This window comes from Python bivittatus, unplaced genomic scaffold (genome assembly GCF_059951505.1).
Source record: "Python bivittatus isolate LINGU-HERP-01145 unplaced genomic scaffold, Pbiv_v1 ctg000330_np1212, whole genome shotgun sequence".
In the NCBI taxonomy this organism is placed as follows: Eukaryota; Metazoa; Chordata; class Lepidosauria; order Squamata; family Pythonidae; genus Python; species Python bivittatus.
In genome coordinates this window covers 44,146,076-44,166,682 of record NW_028277058.1, presented here as the reverse complement: position 1 = coordinate 44,166,682, position 20,607 = coordinate 44,146,076, and the positions used below count along the sequence as shown (strand labels likewise).

Genomic DNA, 20,607 nt, shown 5'->3' with positions numbered 1-20,607 from the left:
TGAAGACATTTCAGAAACATGAGAGAGATAAGGACATGTTTCAGAATCTACAGGGCACAGGTAGAACCATGGTGACAACTGAGAGAAAATACATGCTTTCCATTGTGCCTGCCAGATTCCCTGTCCCATCTAATTGCAGGAAGAAGAAAAAGGAAGCTGGCTTGCTGTAAAGCAAAGCATTTCATTTCCACAAATGCCTCTGGGCCCTCACATAGGCATTCTTAGAAAGTCAAAATGGTGTGTATGGGCAGCACAGTAATTTTTTGGAAGGGTGCCAACTTGTCCAGGAAAAAGCCAGCGCTAACTAGGGATGGTGGAGAATATCTTGGAGGGATAGAATGGTGCTAGAGATTAACCTCACTAGTTTGCCTTCTAATGAATGGGAGGCTTACAACATGCTGCCAAAAATCTAGTCAGCATCAAAAGGTTCTCTACCCCCTTATGGAAAGGGGTATGAGAGAGCAAGGCTTACTTCTGATGGTGGTGGGCTACCAGAAACAATTGTATCCTATTTTATGAATATAAGAAACATTCTGGTAGACCAAACCAAAGATTTATCATTTCTAGTTGCTCTCCTGGGTATAAGGCAGATAAGGTTCCCATCATTTACTACCTGATCATTTCAACTGGAGATGCTGGAGAGTGAATTTGGAATCTAAACTGTAGTTCCCTGACCACTGACACAGCAAGATATCCTTTCTGAGATTCTATGTTCATTCATAGAACTATGCCCTGTCAAACCTGACCCTTTATTGATGTTTTAGGGCAGGAACATGCAATTTTCTTTGGACTAAGGACTGTACCAGCTCTGAATGGCACATTGAGGGCTTCCCTGCAAAAAGCTTACAAAGTGGATGTGGGAACGAAGCTTGAATTAAATTATTGAAATATTAATAGTGTGTATTTAAGCAAAAAAAAACCCCATACCATTCTATTTAACACATACGCTTTTGTACATACAGGCAAAAAGGGAGAGACAATAAGACACAGTAGCATCCTGGGCAGTTGTTGCTGGTGGCCAATGTAATCTAAAGTAATCTGGGAGAAAACAGCTGATCCCCAAGTGGAGTACAATTTTAGGGACCTGCCAGACAGATGGATCATCCTCGCTTTAGTAATAGCAGCATTTAACACAATAAAGAAGCACTCTTACCTTGAAAACCTGGAGGACACACGATAAGGGCTTGCTGGAAGGGGTCAGGACGAGCACATATCTGCGCTGTACCTGTCTGCAGAGGGACACTCCTCTGAGCCACCGCGGCCATGGACGCTGCCGAGGGCTGGTAGAGTGCAGATTGGTAGTTTAGTATGGAGACATCAGGGTTGGCTAAGGAAATAGTGGCACTGGTGGTGGAGGTGGGAGCCAGAGTGGTGGCCTAAAGGAATTATGGGATTTAAAATAAAATAAAAACAAAATATGAAGGCGATGGTAATGTTGGGGAAAGCTAATTTTTAAAACAAAAGATAGATAAAGCACATAAATAAAACCTTAAAAGGCAGAAAACATTAAAAAAAGACAAAGAAGGGAGGAAACTAGAGATGAATAAGGATAAGAGAGTTTTACTTTACTCATTATGTACCCCATTCCTTTGCTTACGATTACCAACTGATTACAAACACAGCCACAAGTACCAAGCCTATGGCCCCTAAAGAGAGTCAAGTTGTCTACAGAGAAAGATTCAAGACTGTGCATTTGGAAAATGAATATTTCTAGATGACTCATTCTTAATAATACCCTGCACGGGCATGGCTTGATCTGTACTTGGAGGCATGGCTCACTTTGCTGAGTTGCCTGCTTCATACTCAGGTTGCTTCCTGTTTTTTGATTGTGGCACCATTGTAGCCTGGATTGTACAGATCACAAAGGTATGATATTATACGTAGATCATACTGTTTGGGGACAGGAGATCTGCATGGAAATGTAATTGGTATACCTAAGATGAGTCCAGAATTTTCTGTGGTTCTGACCCCAAATGTGTGGCTTCAGGTATCAGATTTTTATTATTTCAAGATTTTTTTTTTAATTTCAAGAAATCTTGCTCTGGGGTCAAAGCTTTATTTACGTTTCTTTAGAATTAGAATTCTAAACAACTGGAGAAATACAGTGGTTGAAAGAGTAGTTTGATGAATTATTTTCCATTTCTTCCATCTGAGGAGGTGGGATGGAAAAGGTTATCTATTAAAACATTCCCACAAGACTATTGACAATGAAACTGTTTTATGTCAGCTTCATTCTGACATTCCAATATTTTTTCTGGTATACTCTGCTTGACTGCTCTCACTTGCCTCTTCCTCATAGGGAAAGCTAATAAATAAATCCAGGTAGCTCAATTCATGATTACTAATTATATGTGAAATAGCAACTCTTTCTGGTTCCTGTCCTTAAAAGCCATAGACAGAAACCATTGTTTGTTCTTATCCATGATTGTGACTCTGGCTGAAGAAGCTTTATTTGCTTTCTCCTTGATTGCCTAGTCCTGCATTTATTTTCCTATAAATTAAATTCCTTAAATTTCCTTTAGTAATTTAAGAATGTTTTGCAATACTCTGAATTAAGGAATCTCCTGTGTTCCCTCCTCCTCTGTTTCAGAGAATACAACTCATTAAGGGTTATTTGATTTTGATTATACTGTTCAGCAACTAGAACGAAGTAGAAATGTCTTCATCACATATTTTGATCTTTTTTTCCCCATCTTTCCCTACTTTTTATTTCACAAACATGATTGCTTTTATTAATTGTTAACTTTTGCAATGCAAAAATTTGTGACACCAATGAGATTTTCTTATCCAATACTACTGTCATGAATTAAAAACATTTTTTTAACAAAAAACCTTTCAAGATAATCCAAACTCTTTGCCTTAAAAAAGAATCTATGGTCTAAAAAAATAGGGTTTTTTTAAATGCATGTCTTTTCTAATTTTCTATACTCAGTTATTTTCCTGTTGGCTGTAAGCAGCAGCATTCGCAACAAACTGCAGTGATGCCAGGATGACGCATGACCTTACAAATGACATGATTAGGTACTTCTATCCTGACATCTGATGCAAGTACATAAGTTGTAGCGTTTGCATGCTGATGCTGTCATGCACTTTTTGCCATCCTCCCCTTGCTCTTCTCTACAGATGTCCATGATAATATGATAGAAGAAGAAGCCAGCAGAACATTGAAGACTTTTGAGATTTTGCCATGTGTTGCCAATTTGCTCATAATCATGAAGGCACAATAAGAGCAGTTTTGCAGAATTTCCACCTCAGGGACCAGATGTGGCTCATGGAAAATCCCATATTGTCCTTGAGATCTTTTCTTCTTGCTCCCACCTCTTCTTCAGCTTGCATGTATGATGTTAGTATTGTGTGTATGCACATGATAGAAAGCCAGAAAAAGAGGGAAAATATATTGGGTAGCTTTGCTAATTGTGGGCTCTAGTCACAAACCTCACTGGCTACCACGATTACAATTGAGAAAATGATATTTTTGGAGGAAGATGGGTTCTCACAATGACTTAAAAGGCATTGGTCTTAGACTGGGAAGAACCAGAGTCAAATTCTTGGTCATCACAGTTTCTGAGTGATCTTGGGCCATTAGCTGAATATATCTCTAACTTCTTCTTAAGTTATGAGATTATAAATTAAAAGAAAAAGAAATATACAAGTAGTCCCCAGTTTAAGAATGAGTTCCGTTCCCAAGGTCTGTCCTTAAGTCAAATTTGTATGTAAGCCAGAACAGTATTATTGTATAATACTATATAAGTAGTACTGAGTAATTAACTAGAACCGTTGTGTATTTAACTAAAATCATTGTGTATTTAACTCAAATTTTGCTACAATGGGCTCCGTTCTTAACTATGGATCGTCCTTAAGCCAGGTCTTTTTAACCTGGGGACTGCCTGTGCTGGAAGATCTCTTCCCTTAAAAAAAAAAAAGAAGAAGTTCCAAACCCCTGAAAGCCCACCAAGTTATCCCTAGACTTCATCATAATGATTTCTCTTACCTGGTTATGAACTGTATTGAGCTGGTTATTAAAGGTCATGGTTAGATTGGTTGATGTGCTTGGGGCTACATGGGTGATGAATGGTGTCTTGCTCTGATTCACAGTGTCATACATGTTTACTCGTCGCTTGCAAATCTCCATGTTTTGGAAACAGGACTTAACACTATGTACAAAGAAGAAGAAGCAAAAGATTGGTAGTAATTTAACTGATGGGGGAAATCAGATTTGCCTTAGTAAGAGGCATGAACTCAGCCACTATGTCTTATTCTACAAACCAGGCTTAAAACAAGCCATGATTTAATGCAACTTGTAAGCCCAGCTACTGAGTGCCAAAGGAAAACTTTCTATTCACTACAAATAGAACTATATCACAAACATAAATATTATTTGTAGCCATTACTTTCCCCCAGGGACAGCTGGAATTGTAGTTTCTGTCTGGAATGATAAGAAACAGCTAGACTTCATAACATTACCATACTCATCGAAGTACAGTTCCTAGGATTCTTTGAGGGTAGCTATGGAAAATAAGTTGATATAAAATAGATACAACTACTGGTAAGAATATCTCCCAAGGCTTCAAGGGATAAATTCATCAATGTTTTTGAACAACAGTTATGCAAATACCTATGTTAGAATCACTGCTTCTTCCCCCATACAATCTCAGACTGTTGCGCAGTTTCGAGCTTTTTTATAACCTTAAAATCACCCAGCCTTGAAACAAACCTTAACAAGTTCAAATGTCTTAAAAAATGCTAGAATTATTTTTCCTTTTGTGACATGCTAATGAACAGTTTCAAAGCTGAACCTTTACAAAAACCCATTAAGTCCTGTAGTAAGGAGAAACTACAGAAATTATTTACATTTTTTGCACTGTCACTTTCGACAATCAAATATTGATATAATCCCTGCTATTTGGTCAAGTCAGATTACCATGTCTTATTTGTAGTAAGTTTTTCCAGGGTTACATTTAAAACAAAAATAATTTAAAAATTACTAAAAAAAATGGAATGCAGTCAACAGAACTACTGCAAGCAAAAATAATCATCAGTTTGGAAGACACTTTTAGAGACAACTAGTCCAACTTCCTATTCTGAGATGGAATTCCAAAGAGTTCAGTAATTCTTCACCGATACTCCTCCATTCATTTCCTAGCATAGAACTGCATGTTACTTGAAAATATCCACCCCACCACTGATGAAAATGGCAGCCATGTGTCTCATTATATTCCCACTACTCCTGGGTTGTGATCTAATATTTGAGGGTTTTTTGTTTTTTTTTTTGCATGGAGGTAGCGAGTGATGTGGAGTGAGGGCCCAATGGTGTGGTATCATAGCACAAGGCAAGGTGTATTAAATTCTATCAAGGAAACATTACTCAATTTGTGTGTACCATGTTCAACAGTTGCCCTGTGTTTCAAGTAACATGCCTCTGAGCCTTAGAAAATGCCATAGAAACGCTTCCATAACTTTCCCCCAAAATTCCCTTATAACCCTATGCCTGCTTCCAGAGCAGTGTTTCTCAACCATGGCTGCTTTAAGCTGTGTAGACCAACTCCCAGAATTCCCCAGCCATGCATGCTGGCTGGGGAATTCTGAGAGTTGAAGTCCACACAGCTTAAAGCGGCCAAGGTTGAGAAACACTGCTCTAGAAAATAAGGGGAACAAAATACTCTTGCCTTCTTGTTAAAGGAGCCCAGTCACCCTCCCAGATTTCCTAGCTGTTGCTGACTAAAAATGAAATACCTGAAGCAGCTAAGGAACAGATGAATAAATCACTGGAGTAAAGAACCAGAGATGCCATTCTTGAATAATATCTCATGTCTCCAGAGCTATTAAAATAACGCAGAATAAACCATTTCTAGGACAAGAGCTGCCTACTAAAGACATGAAAATAAGAATATTATCTTCTTATTAACTGCTTTCTCGGTCTCTAAGTTCTGTATATCCAAATACTTTTGGGCAAAACCTGTTACCATCTCAAGAGGTACATCTGGCAGTTTATCAGTTAACCCTCCCTTCCATCCCATTTTTCAGTCCCCCCCTCTCCAAGATCTCCAACCCAAAGCAGAGAGAAAGAAACATACTGGGTGCTATGGGGAAAATCAAGCAAGTGTGTCATGGTGACAAATGGGTGATTGAGTGTTTCAATTGGCGTTATCCTCTTATCCGCGTCTATCGTCAACATTTTCTTTAACAGATCTATGAACTCCCTCCGGTCTGCCTTTTCCACCAACATATCACTTCCTTCCAAATCTGTTGTCATATTCACCTGGAAGGGAAACTGAAATCAATAGCAGATACACATGTCTACAAGCCCAGGACTAGAGAAATCAAACCTGCAGGTTCTTCTTCACTCCTCATGTATATTTGGCATAACCTAAGAAGAGTCAGTAGAAAATCAATAATCTTTGGAGAGGTAGAGTCTTCAATTGGTCACGCACATCCCATTTGTGCATAGTTATTCCAAATGCACACAGAAAAATATGATAATGTCACTTTCTCCCTCTATGTATGTTTAAGATGTGGTACGTCCCACCAAGATTATAGTTTTCAGCTTGTTGACCCATAGTAATGTTTTCCACATCAACTTCTCTGTTGAATAAACTGGAGAACCAGTTCATGCTACACAATAGTATGAGATGTATTTTAAGAAGTATGTTGTATTACAGGGGGCCCTGACCACTATACTGCTGGACCTCCCCATTCTGGGTAAAGAAGCACAAATGCTGCACTTTAAAAATGGGGGGGTGGGGTTGCCAATATATAAAATATAATGTGTGAGAAGCTGGTTTACCTAGTTAAGCATCCCTGTTTAAAAATCTCCCTCTCAGTTCTAGAACTCACTTTTCTGTGTGGTATATATTGTAAGGGGGGGGGAGATTAAAATCAGTGAGAAATCTGTGATTTACTGATCTTCTCTATAAGGAAAAGCTCCTAAGCTCCTCATAAGAAGCTCCTTCATTTTATTTATTTGTTTGTTTGTTTATTTATTTATTAAATTTGTATGCCGCCCATCTCCCCCAACAGGTGACTCTGGGCAGCTATGTTATTCATTGCCAATAACATAGGCTGAAAAGCAAATTAAACCACCAATGTATAATTTACCTAAAGTTCTTTTGGATCGATGGAAGAATTCATGGTGCTGTGCATGAAATTTGGGACCATTCTGATAATGATATCTCTGAATGGATTACAAGCCAGCTTTGGCAGTGGAGGCTGATGAGGCACCATAATTATTTTTATTTACTTATTTATTATCTTTTATATACTGCATTTTTGAAGGAGGTTAAGTCCATATCCATGGTCCTCTCCTTTTTTATCATCACAACAATCCTTTGAAGTAAAGGTAGTTTGAAAATTGGTCATCAGCTCAAGAGCACTGAGTTAATTTCATGGTTGAGTGGTAATCTCAATTTAGGACTTTTTTATCCAAGCCTCACATTCTGTGAAGTCCTCTGGTTGCCAAACCTGAAAATCACCAATTGATGTACAAAAACTAGCAACATCTTATGTTAAATATGGAACAAAGAAATTGATTGCATTAAGAGGCACATCATTTTCTACCATGTTTCAATCATTCTTCCTGTTTAAATTGGGGCTATAACTGTATTTAGATTTTTGATGGACAGAGATTAAACTCAAATTCCCAACTTACACATACACAGTTTTCCTACAAGAAGGAATACAGATTGATCAGAATCTGGTAATATTATGCATTTCCCTCTCATAGAAGAGTTCTACTAGTAGTGGAGTCTTTCCTCATATACTGTAGATGCAATTGGATAAAATCCTTCAGATAGCACTGTATCCAGAACTAATAAGTATGATGGGGAGAAAGGAGAAGGCTAGCCAGTACAGTCTTCTAACCCCCCTGCTGGTTTGGGCTCAAGCTTAGCAGAATTGGGAAGGGGATCACTAGGGAATACCAGGCTTATGGGTGAAAAGGTCACGAAGTCAAAAAGTATCCTAGAAGGCAGTGGTAAACTGCCTCCATGCTGGTGTCCCCTAAAACTACATAGATGTGTTCCTGTACGCATGAGGAATTGAGCTTGACTCAAAGGTACCTTTACCTCTTTTTTATTTGTCCCCTTAAAACCATGAGAGGGGACAATTTGTACATACATCTATACACTTGTAGATGTTTTGCTTGGAAGTTATTGATGAATGTGATGTTCCTGCAATATTCTTACCTGTGCCATGTCATCCAAACAGTTGAAAATATACTTCCTTGCTTCTTTTGACTTGATACCCGTCTCTGCCTCATGATCATCTGGTGTCTGCCCAGAATCAACCAAAAGATAATGAAACCAACATTTTACTATATACCAAATCTATTGCTAACTCACATGACTGATACAAAACTTGCCATAGCTTTAAGCACAACTCCAAGGTAACATTATCCAATATATGTATATTGTCCATCTCACAAGGAGTTTCAAGGGAATGAAAATAAATCTATGCAATATTTCAAATCATTGCTATATTTTCATCATATGTGGAATGCAGGCTCAGCAACACACGGTCTCACAGTAAGTGAATGGACTCTTGACTCAGAAGTGGCACCTTCTGAACTCATCTATATTGTCCTCATACAGGTGGGTTGGGGAGACATAAAGGGAAAGGGAGGGAGGGAGGGGAAAAGGGAAAGAAATAAACACTGTTCCTTTAACCATTTATGGTTTTGATTGTATCTGCTGTAACATGAAGCTCTGCAGAAATGAACGCAACCCATCAGGCATCACCAAGATTCCTCATCCTTGTCTTCCCTAAAGGTCAAAGGTACCTGATATTATCCTGGGATACCACAGTGAGTGAGACTGCATGGCTTTATTAATGGGGGGCAGTAATATTAGCAATATCAGTAAAATACAATTCAGTTTCTCTTCATAAGATTATTCTAGAAATTACAGAATTTGAGCCAGGAAGTCTTGAGCAACAAGGTCATCTCCAATAAAAGCCTTCCGTCTTCCATACCAATAGTAGCAAGACAAGCAGGAAGAATCTGTACTTGGTATAATTCATGAAACTCTTTTTATGAGCTTGCTTCTGATTCTTAAATGATCAGAAAATGAAGTTCCTGCCTTGTGCAAGACACAGCTCAGCTTGTCCTGTACAAGCGGCTGAGCGTGGGCAGCCATAACAAATTTAATTAAATAAATAAACCCTTCAAACCAGACCAAAATGGAATCACTGATTGCAGCAACTGTGCATGAGCACATCATCATAATTTTGTCAAGCTTGTCAGCAATATTTCAATCTTATGAAATGCAGGCTGTCATGGTGCTCCGGAAAACAGGAAAACAGCATCTTACTTTTAGCCTCCACAGTGGATATGGTGAATCCGTATCCCTATTGAAAAACCTTGTGGTCTTCGTTCCTGCACTTAGCAAATATTCAGCTGGTAAGCCTTGTGTCTGTGAAATATATCGGATCTGTAAGAGAAAGATGAGGATTATTTCACTGAGATCTGTGTCAGAATTTCTGCTGAGGTAAACACACACACACGTACAAATGGAGTGAAGATACAGAAAGTGCCACTCAAATCAAGGATTTGAAAAGGAAGGCAAAGGCCCACAGATTTCAACTGTTAATAATGTTTATTATGTAGTAAAGGTCTAAATTACTAGGTGCTATAAAGTTATCTTTCTTTTCTCTATTAAAACCCCACCACATTCCTATATTAGCTTTTAAAGCTTATGGGCATATATCACTTTGTTCATAGCCTATAAAGATAAAGGAAAAGTAATAAAGCTATACAAAGAAAGCATGTATGGTTTGAGGCTGTGCTTTACTGGCAACAGAATATTTACAATTCAGGCTTTGATCCTCAAACATTAACTTTAAGAGGACTTGTTTGAACACAATACCTTGCAAGTGAAGTTGCATTACCCACCTCACCCTCCCCACACCTTGCCATTTGCTTTGAATTTTGGAAAAACTGTATATTCTGGAAATCAATCCAGCTCTGGATTGCATGTTTAATAACTGATAGGCCCAGATGGGGAAGGAGGAAATCCTAACTGTGTCAAAAGATGCACAAGGTCCAGATATCTAGAACCCTGTGAGCAGGAAAGAATCTGCATCAAGATGACCATCAGCATCCAGAAATGCAGCATGTACATAGGTTTACTGTAGACCCTAAGTCTCAGTTTTTGCAACTGCAATTTAAAAAGGATCAGGCAGTAAACAATAGGAACGTACAGTATCTTGGTCTGAGAATTGAAGAGTCAAAGTAAATGCTATTAAGTGTGGCAAAAGGTTCTACCTCGTGAGACATCTATCTATGTTTTCACACTAGGACTTCCTTTGCTAGATGGGGCATCTTAGTTTAATATAAAGCACATCCTTTCTTAAACATGCTGTCAAAAGAGTGTATATGTGAATATGTATGCATGTCTGTATATGTATATGTGTATGTATGTACTGTATGTATGTGTATACCAGACCATATGTAAGTAAATTCTAAAACTGTAGGTATGTTTTACAACTACCAGCCAACTTCTGCCGCTTCTGGAAATAAGTAATAGGGCAGTGGCATTAAACCAGAAAGGAGGAAGGATGAGGGATACAGTGTTGATGTGCAGAGCATTAAGTGGTAGACAAATGGACTGATGACATGGATTTAGAAGTGAGGACATTTGGCCACTTGACTTCCTAAAAGATTTACATGCACAGTTATAACTGAACATGCCTAACGCTCAGACATTAGTTTTTCCCACCTCCCCCTGTACACGCTGATTATGCGTATTCTTGCAGAATCATTTAACCCCTGCAGGCTCTAGGCAATCCAGTGCTAAGTCCATGCTGGCTAATGGCACAGCAGAAGCTGATTTTGTGCAGAAACCAAGAATCCTCATGATGCCTATAGCTTTAATTTTAAATGCAGTTTCCACTGCCATCTGCAAATATTGATTTTAATCCAAGAATTTTTGCTCAAGGCCACCAATGACCTGTCTCAATCACAGAATTTTCCAGGGGGTCCAGATGACATATTTCAAGTGGAACCTTCAAGGAACAGTTCCCACTGTTTCTTTGATCTACTTTATTTGCTTTCCACAAAACACAAAAAAACAAACAAAAAAACACTAAAATAAAAACACAGAATAGCTGCACAATGATTTTGATTGGTACTACCACCTAACCCTTCACTGGAGGTACCCTTAGCAAGATCATGTTTACACTTCTGCAATAGACTCATTTGTTAATATTATCAAGAGACATGTCAGGTTCAGCCCAAGAACAGCAACAAGGCAATAGTTCAGTTCCTTTATTAGCTTGCACCTAATAGACAGAATCTCACCAGACTAAACCTATGCTAAAGCAACTAGTGGCTATACCCCGTGAGACTCTAGGGAGGGGCCAGCCTCATCCTTTTCGTCTTCCCACACTCTTGTTGTGGGCTGAGGAGGCACTTGCCCTGGAATGTCTCTCCCCCCTCCTGACAACCTTGAAGTTCCATTCCAGAATCTTCCCCACTCATCCCATCCATTACAGAAAGTTTCATTTTGTAGCCAACCACCATCTGATCCACATCAGGTTGAGTAAAGGAAATAATGTTTCAGTTGCAGCTTCAGTGTCCTACCTGGCTCCCTACCAGAAAGGTGAGATTTGCTCCATCTATAGTGGTCTTCTGTCGCCAGACCCTTTCCAGAAAAATGTTTGCTCAATAGCAAAATGTTAAGCCTACTTAGTATTTGCCTTACTTGTTTTTTGTTTTTAAATATGAAGTTGGTTTACAACCTGAAAGTAGCAATCAAGGCTATCTGTGGCAGCAAAAATAACAAAGAAAATTATGGTATCTTAAAAGATTAGCAAATTTATTATGTCATTGAGTATCAGAGATAGCCTTCTATTAGGGATACTTTAATTTGGATTTATCTACTGATTGGTGGGGTTGGACTTTATGGCCTAAATATATGGAGAATTTAATCTGAGTTACAAGTAATTTGTACATCTACTGTTTGGGGTCTGTGAATAGGACATTCAGAAATGAACTGCAGAAACTACAGCAATAATTATCTTATTTATATTTCATGCATTTAGTGAAAGTTTATGTCATAAAAATTGTAACCCTTTAAATTTCCATAAGAGTTCTTGCTATTTAATAATACAGGTTCTATTTTCATGTAATTATTGGGTTCTTTTAAGTATTCAAAAATTTTTAATTTCTAATACTAATTGCAATTTTTAGATTGTTATTCTCTGTGTTAACATGCCTAACAAGCATAAATAGTGATCTTCCTGAATAAGACTAAGGAGGGTGAACTTTAGTTTTGCATCCATCTTCCATGCCATATCTGGCAGAGTTTCATGACAGTAAATTAGGAAATTGTGGGAAATTCAAAACTGATGGACAGACCTTTGGCATAGATTATAGCTGTAAATTCACTACAAGACCTTTGGCTAATGATTAGAACTTCCATGGTTGAGTAAATGAGATATAAGCTTTGTTCATGCAATGTAGCTGATTGAGACATCTTTTTCCTCAGTTTACTTACCCAATTTATATGTCTCAGCAGTGAAAAATTAGAGTTGTCCCAACTCTCATGCCTTAGTCATTTCAATCTGCCTATCCTTTCTGAGGGAAGGGAGTGTGAATTCCCTTAACATTTCCTAGAATTTTATCAAATCCATAATTGTGGTACAATCAGATTGGTGCTACTGCAGACAGGAAGGGAGAAGATCCACCCCACTTCTGCCTCTTCTTCATCCCCAGGAGGTGGAAGAGCAGACAGCTGTATAGCCACAAAGATGGAATGCCTAGACAGGGACTGTTTTGCAGGGCCTCTCTAGGACTTGGTCTTAATCACAGCAGAATAAAGGACAAGTAGCTCTCCAGTCAGCTCTAGATAATTTATCTGATCAGGAGAAGTGCTGTCTTGAAATAATGACCAGGGTAAATGCTCTTTGGAATAGATGACAAGCAATGAGGCTGTGGTCCAGAGACATATGGAACAGAGACATATATAAAGTGCCAGCTTGGAGCAAGCTAGTCTAGTATAAAATGTGTCTTCTATGGTAGATTTTACAAGCATTGAGTGCAGCTTTACAACCTTTTGCATTGTAGAACAAGAAGTACTTTTGTTGATACTTGTTACATTGGAGAAAGTTTTCCTACTCTACCCACTGACCAGACTCCCATTTACACAGCTTCCTATTTTTTGAAATTGAAATTCTTGATTGACAGTACATTTATGCAAAGTACCACTTAAGAAACAGTATTCCCAAACATTACACTGAATAAGTAGGGCTATTATATTTGGGCTGCAAAAAATCCAGATAATCACTAGATGACAGCAAGGAAATACAGAAAATTCTTAACACTGGATTTTGATAGCTCGGATATAGAGGTCCAAGAATATAAAAAAAAAAACATGCCTCAGCAGTAAAAATACAACAAGATCATTTCATGCTAACAGGGCAGGGCAAATATGATTAACGGGAGATGAGAGGGTCAAAATCTGAAAACAGATAAAAACTAGTGTAGCCTTCCCCAAATTGGATGCTATCTAGATGTATGGACTTTGATTTCCAAACATTTTCTATAGCAGCTATGCTTACTAGGAAATTCTGGGAGTTTAATCCATAGATCTGGAAGATGCCCAGGTTGGAAAAAAATGGGTAGAATGTCATTACACTAGTGTTTGTTGGTATGCCTGAGTTCTGTTCAGGCATTCAACTGAATGCACTGAAACTAGACAGGGATTAGATACATGCCTTGGACCATTCTATCAGTAACCTCTACAATCTAGCTTGCAGTTTGAAGGAACACTATACTTGTATTTACTTGAGTGTTAATATAGCTTTCTGCATGATCTGGTATTTCCCTTATTAGAGTCCAGAATTAAAGGGAAAGCAATTCACATTTTCAAGTCAATGCAAATACACATCACCTTCAAACCTCCAGCTAAACATGTGGAATCAGAAAAAGTAGGTAGAGAGTAGTTCAGTACCTTCTTTGAAGCCCTCCATGCATTCAACTAAATGTCTAAGCAGCTCTCTTCTCAGAAATTAGACTAGTTTTCCACTCTGACTTCTAATTCATAGATTTTATAGCCCTCTACATGCTGCCAAACTACAACTCCCAGCAACACTAACTACCCTGTCCATTGGTGAAGGTTGCTAGGAATTGTAATTCACCAACACCTGGAAGGCCACAAGTTCTCACATCTGAGATATTTTACTATACAAATACCAAGGACTGGAACAGCACCATGAGTCTGAACTGGGATAGTTCATTTGGGGGAGATGGGTGGGGACAAATTAAATTAAATTAAATTAAATTAAATTAAATTAAATTATAAATAATGTGCTTGCTGGGTTGGTATTCCAAAGAGACATAAGACATAAAGTTAATTGTCAATACAATGCCATTGGAAATCGATGGATAATCAAAACAAAAACTGACTTTCCATTCTCCCCCCCCCCCCATAAATTCATGAAGTATGTCACCCTTGTAGCAAAACAGTTATCATCATATTTGTTCAACAACAATAGCAACAAAACCAACAATACCAACCTGATCATACTCTGAAGCTCCTGGATATAATGGCCAACCCAAGAAAAGTTCTGCAATGACACATCCCAAAGACCACATGTCAATTGCTTCACAGAAGGGTAAACCAAGGATGATTTCAGGGGCTCTGTGGAAGAACAGCATCAGAGGAAAACATTAACCATTGCAAAACAACAATATGATTGTGCGTGATGGAATGTATCTACGAGGAGGAGAGTGATGTGGGAGATCAAGGCTATCAGGAGGGAGGGGGTGCATTCCAGGAGGGGAACAAGAGACAATACAGTCCTCAAGGGGAGCGTGGGAAGCGAAAGAGGTTCAGGATAGCCACCCCCTAGAATCTCCCAGGATATATCCACTAGTTGCTGTAGTACAGATTTAGTTTGGCAAGATTCTGTCTATAAGGTGTAAGCAAATAAAGGTACTATACTCGACTGGACTGTTTCACCGTTGCTCTTGGGCTGGGCCTGACATTATGTGAGAAACCACTAGGAATAAGACTTCTAGCACAAGCTGGTATATGTCTATTCAGAAGAAAGAGGATTTATTCATGAGTGCATAGTAGATTAAACTTTCTTTTATGTAGATTATTATAGGTACAACTGTCCCCATTTTATGTCCCTGACAGACTTGAATTCAACTGGTATAGATTTCCCTATTACAGCTTTGTGTGTTGGGAAAACCATCATCTGCTCATTTTTGTTGGTTATGCAGCTGATAAAAATCAGAATATTTATCCATTAACTCCAGTAATCATTTATAATAGTTACCTGTGTTGCAAGAACCAAAGATTTTATAACCTAATTCCTAGGATGTGGAACTATCTCCTCTTAGGCCAACATGAATTAAATCTGTACCAGTACCAGCTACTGTATAAAAACTGCTTGCTACATGGGACAGTAACACCACCTCTGGGGATAACCAGATATATGGCGCTTCTGTGCCTTCAATAGGCTTATGGTATGCATAACTTTCCTCTGACTTGCATAGCAAGCTGAACATGTCATAAATGTCTTCTACTCTGTACATATAAAAGATACGGCAATCCTAACAACTTTTATGGGCATGTGGTTGCATTCCAAGGAACCACAAAGCTGTCACTTGTGCAAATTTGTGCAATGCAGAAACATTCACACACATATTTTTCTGCTAGTTCTCATTCAATATGATGAAAGAGAATTTCTTTCTGACATTTCTTTCAAAGAAGAAGAGAAGTTTGTAAAATTCTTGTGGGTAAAGTAATATGTTCTCACACTCAGTTTCAAGGTGGCCAAGAGATGGGTTGTACAACCATCATCTCTCCAGCTGTTTACAGCCCCTTTGGCTTCTGACATTTTCATGAAACCCCAAAGAAAGACCTGATGAGAGAACATTTCCTGTGGGGCTTTTTCAGATTGGAAGCCAGAGAGGCTTCAGAATGCTGGAAGGATGTGCAAAATGAAACAGTTACACTAACAGTAGTATCTTCTGCCATCACCCAGACTAAACTCAAAAACACCACCAGGAGAAATTTGAAACAAATTCTCTTCTGCAGTGAGATAAATTATAAACTAAGTGTTAGTGTGAACAGAACTCTCAATAATTTCTGGAGAAAGTCTTTTGGTGAAAATTGATTAAATGTTAACTTCAAAGGACAGTACAGGAAACCTAATTTAAAAAGTGAATTCCTTACTGACTGTCTAAGGATCAAATGGATTTGGAAATGATCTTTAGTTGCCAAAAGAGAATTCCAATGTTTTGGTTCTTGACAACTAACTGATCCTAGAACTGTGTGGTTATTTCCCTTTTTCCTCTCCAAAATTGATTTTTTTCTGTGCATCTATGTGCCACACACTAAAAAAACTAGCTACAGCTAACCTAAATTGGCCAAATTCATTCATTTATTAAAAAACATATTTTAAAAAAGTCTTCAAAGCAGCTTACAATAACTGAGTGAAGTAACAGCAGCAACAATAGAGGAAAAAAATACCTGAAATTAGGTAAAACAATGTTTCTCAACCTCAGCAACTTTGAGATGCATGCTGGCTGGGAAATCCTGGGAGTTGAAGTCTGTCTATCTTAAAGGTGCTGAGGTTGGGAAACATTGAGGTAAAAGAACAAAAACAAAGATTAACTCAACGATATATTAATCATGCGAAAAGATACACCAAAGTGCATGGCTAATGATGAGATTTATAATCTAATTACATTGGGAAGGCACAGATTCTCTACTTACACCCTATGAGGAAATGCCAGATTTAGAAAAGAGTTACAATCCATCTGGAAGGCAAGCAAAGCCATATGCTTGAGAGAGAATAAACTAGTCCCACTTCTTGCAGTTGGACTATTCCTTAAGAGGAATAAAAGAGAATATCTCTCTTCCAGCTATATGGGGCTGGGTGGGGAGGGGGTAGAGATCAGTAAGGTAGAGAATGTTGTCTCTAGCTATGGAGCTAAGGAAAATAGAGAAAGAAGAATGCAATGAGGTACATGCTGGCGCAGACTGTATAACAGACGATTAATTGGTCATAGTCCCCACCTACAAATATGGTGCTGGGTCTGTGTAAATGCAAGAGTGCCTTTGTTCTACAGCCTGTACTCTGCATTTTTCAGAACAGAGTTTCAGCTTGCTGTTTTAGATAGCCTGGTGCATATACAACTAAATGGAAGAAAGAAAAACTCTTTGGGAGCTGTCCACCTGTTAAAGTGAAACCTGTTTTCATTCTTAGATGAGATGAGACTTCTTAAAAATGAGAAACAGATCAACTAAACAGTCTTTACATTCAAAAACTTGATATAATTTATTAAAATATTAATACCTTTATTATTTTTAATAACAATACATTTATTAATTTAGTCATAGAGGACATGCAGCATCAGTACAGATGACATAAAATCTACACCCTCCTTTGTAGTAATTCATGTTTGATGAGTGCCAGGGAAGGGAAGGAGGGAAGAAGGGAAGAAGGAGCCTCATGGCAGTATACCCTAGGGTCTAAGTCACTGCACTATTATTTTCAAAACAAGGCTGATACAACTGTTATTTCTGAAAACTAGCTATAATGCTTTCCATTATTTATCCCATTCCATTACAAAAGATTCCTAAGTAATATGCCAAAAAAAAAGTTTGCGTTCCTCCCTTATCCACACAAAGAGTAAAGTATTCTGCTACCTCTCTAAATCACCATGAGGCCTGGGAGCAGTGGTAAGTATTTTGCTTTTCATTCGACTATACAATTATCTTCCCAGTGACCTGCAGCATCCCTGTCTTCCCATACTTCTGTTCAATCCCAAAGGAAGACATCATGAGGAAGTCCACCCAAAGGGGGCTTTAGAGCAGGAAGCGCAGGTGAGCAATGGGGAGAACAACAACAGCCCCATCTACCACCTCACAATCATAAGGGAAGCACAACATTACCAGAAAGAGTTTCTAAAGAAATCTGAAAACAGCCTAAGGAAAAAACTAAGCTGCTTTTCTGCAAGTGAAATCTTTTGGACGACTGAAAGACAGAATTCAGCGGGGTACTTTCCCTAACAGCAACGGGGAAGCAATCGTTTCTTTTGCTCATTAATGCCCTGATGGATGTTAATTATATTACAGGCTTTTCAGTTCAAGCACAATGTAAAACACTATGGAGGTTTTCACAGCAAACCCTAAATGTATTTTTGCATTTCTCCATCTCTAAATATAAAACTGACATGCCTACAACATAGAATCAATTTATATCTACATAAATAGCTCAAGGCGCTTTCAGTGTCATCTGTGAAAAAGCTCTGAACAATATATGCGTCACATTTATGTGGTTGAAGCCACTGAAGAGAGAATATACATGCCCAAGCTCATACTGTCTCTAACCCTAACATGTCTTGTGGATGCAATGCACAGAAAAATGGGGTGGGGCTTTGATCATGCAGTCATGGCTGCCATCTTGCCCCTTCTGACCTCTCCTGCAGATGCTCAGACGACATGCTCACCAATTGTAGCTTAACAGGTTATCATTATGAAAATGAAATATCAGTTATATTAACTGTATATCAACCATGCAAATTGCCTGTGGGGCTCTGAACTTCAAGACAGGTTTTTAAACAAACTGTTACAGACTATATCTATAACATATATCATACTACACAGTGTGGTATTTTGTTATTATCTCCTTTTGAAAGCTGTATTTGTAATACCATTCTTAACCTTTTAACTCATCTTTTTAACCCAATTTCCGGAAGCCTGGTTTGGTAAATCATTCCATTTGAACATGAAAAGTGAAATGTTTGATAAGAAATTATTAAATATGTCAGTAGTGAAATCTTTACTAGCTGCGGGGAAAGTAAATCAGGTAGTCTGGAAAAAATATTCAGGCGCTCTAGAGAGTGTTGTGTTGCATTCTCATTTACATTTGCAATTTGGCACAGAGGAGCTTGGATGGACCTTAGCAAAAGTTTCAATTTGCATCAAATCAGATCTATCATTGAGGTACAGTGTTTAATCTGGAAGCCCCCACGTGAATCACAGCAAACTCCTGTGTTACTCCATACAGCCTATACAAATAAACAGATATGTTTCCACAAACTCACTTGTACTAGATATACAAATAGAGAAATTTTATTATACGGGCAGAGCACTTGTGCTAGATATACAAATAGAGAAATTTTATTATACGGGCAAAGTTTTCCCTTCCTGGAAGGGAAACACCTGTTCACATAAACACCAACTAGAGGAAACACACACTCATGCAGAGAGAAAATACAAAAGACGGAAACCTTGAGCAAGAGGACACAGGACAGATGCTCTGAAAAAATACAAAGGCATCAATGATGGTTGCTCTGTTCCAACTATTATCCCTATTTACCTTGTTTACTGAAAGCAAAGACTTAATTTTTACAGATTAAATGATTGATGGCAACTGTAAATCTTGGAGGGATGGAAGACAGAGCAAAATATTCAAAAAAGAAAGAAAGAAATATGGACCATAACTGCACTATTTATCTATCAATGAAGCTACTAGCTGTTTTTTGAAGAACAATGGGTGTAACTGTTTGCAGTCATGGTTCAGCAGCTGTTCTCCTTCCTTTCTTAGCCTGATGGAGAAGCCATTCAAATTGTCATAAGTACATAACCAGATTTCCACTGCAGAGAGGAACTAAGCAACAGTGAGCCATTCTGTTACATACATTGGGGATTTGAATCTGACCCAACAATCAGCTATGAATCTCACTCAATGATCTTAGGCCAGTCTCTTTCTGTCCCACTACTGAACCTACTTTACAAGTTTGCTGAAGGCCAAAAAAAAAAAAAAAAGGAGAGGGGAGGGGAGTATATTCATCATCTAGAGCTCCTTAGAGGAAGACTGGTGTAAAAATGAAAAATGCATAATGACACACAGCACAGAAAATGTTTTAACAGAAAGCAAAAGAATGAAGTAGCAGTAGACTGACGTGAACACTAAACACACTATTAAGCTCTTTAAATAAAAGGGCATGCAGGTGCCTGTCAGGTGCTGTTTACAGCAGCCTATGGATTCAGAGATCCAGGTCTTAACCACTTGGCTAGCCTTCAAGGCCGAGCAAGTGCCGAAAAACTGATCTACCTGCCTTTGTCATTTTCAAGCTGCCCTGAGATCTGTTTGGCATGCAGCCCATTCCTTGGTAGCAGAAGCAGTACGGAGGTTCTAAAAATGCTAATGTGAACTCAAACAAATTTACTGTTACTCTGAGGACTTGGGTAAAACAGTAAATACATTTGTTCATTTCTCAAGTGATATGCATATCTGTATGAGTCAGGCAATGAGCTATTATTCCGCTATTCTTCCACTAAAGTAGCATGATGTGGTGCGACTCAAGCCATGGGAATAGGATGGAAGGGTAAAGTATTGACAAGAGAGGCAATTCAAGGATTCTTTTCTCCCTGAATTGCAGGGGAGGATAGAGAGAAATAACACCATGCAAACAAAATACTTTCCTATGCAAAATCCTGAAAAAGATGTTTGATTATAGATTAGATATTACATTCTTCATTCTTTCTAAGGAGAGGAAGAACGACAACTGGGGGATTTTACTCATGCCTGCGCAAGGAAAGTGAATTCTGTTCTGAATTGCATGATTTATACTGTACAAATGCAAGCTGA

General features: G+C 38.4%; 1 protein-coding gene across 3 annotated transcripts in view; it reads right to left on the bottom strand.

Moving 5' to 3' along the window:
* The window catches only part of HIPK2 (homeodomain interacting protein kinase 2), a 152,038-nt gene that overhangs the window by 39,449 nt on the left and 91,982 nt on the right, over positions 1–20,607 (bottom strand). For 2 of the 3 annotated variants that reach the window (XM_088141119.1, XM_007419955.4), the window contains 6 exons: positions 14,510–14,633; positions 9,303–9,422; positions 8,181–8,267; positions 6,075–6,259; positions 3,992–4,154; positions 1,154–1,376 (listed from right to left, as the gene is read on the bottom strand). In XM_088141119.1, the coding sequence (XP_087997245.1) occupies positions 1,154–1,376; positions 3,992–4,154; positions 6,075–6,259; positions 8,181–8,267; positions 9,303–9,422; positions 14,510–14,633 (902 nt within the window). The remainder of the gene's footprint in view (positions 1–1,153; positions 1,377–3,991; positions 4,155–6,074; positions 6,260–8,180; positions 8,268–9,302; positions 9,423–14,509; positions 14,634–20,607) is intronic. The other variant, XM_088141120.1, reaches the window with a different exon arrangement.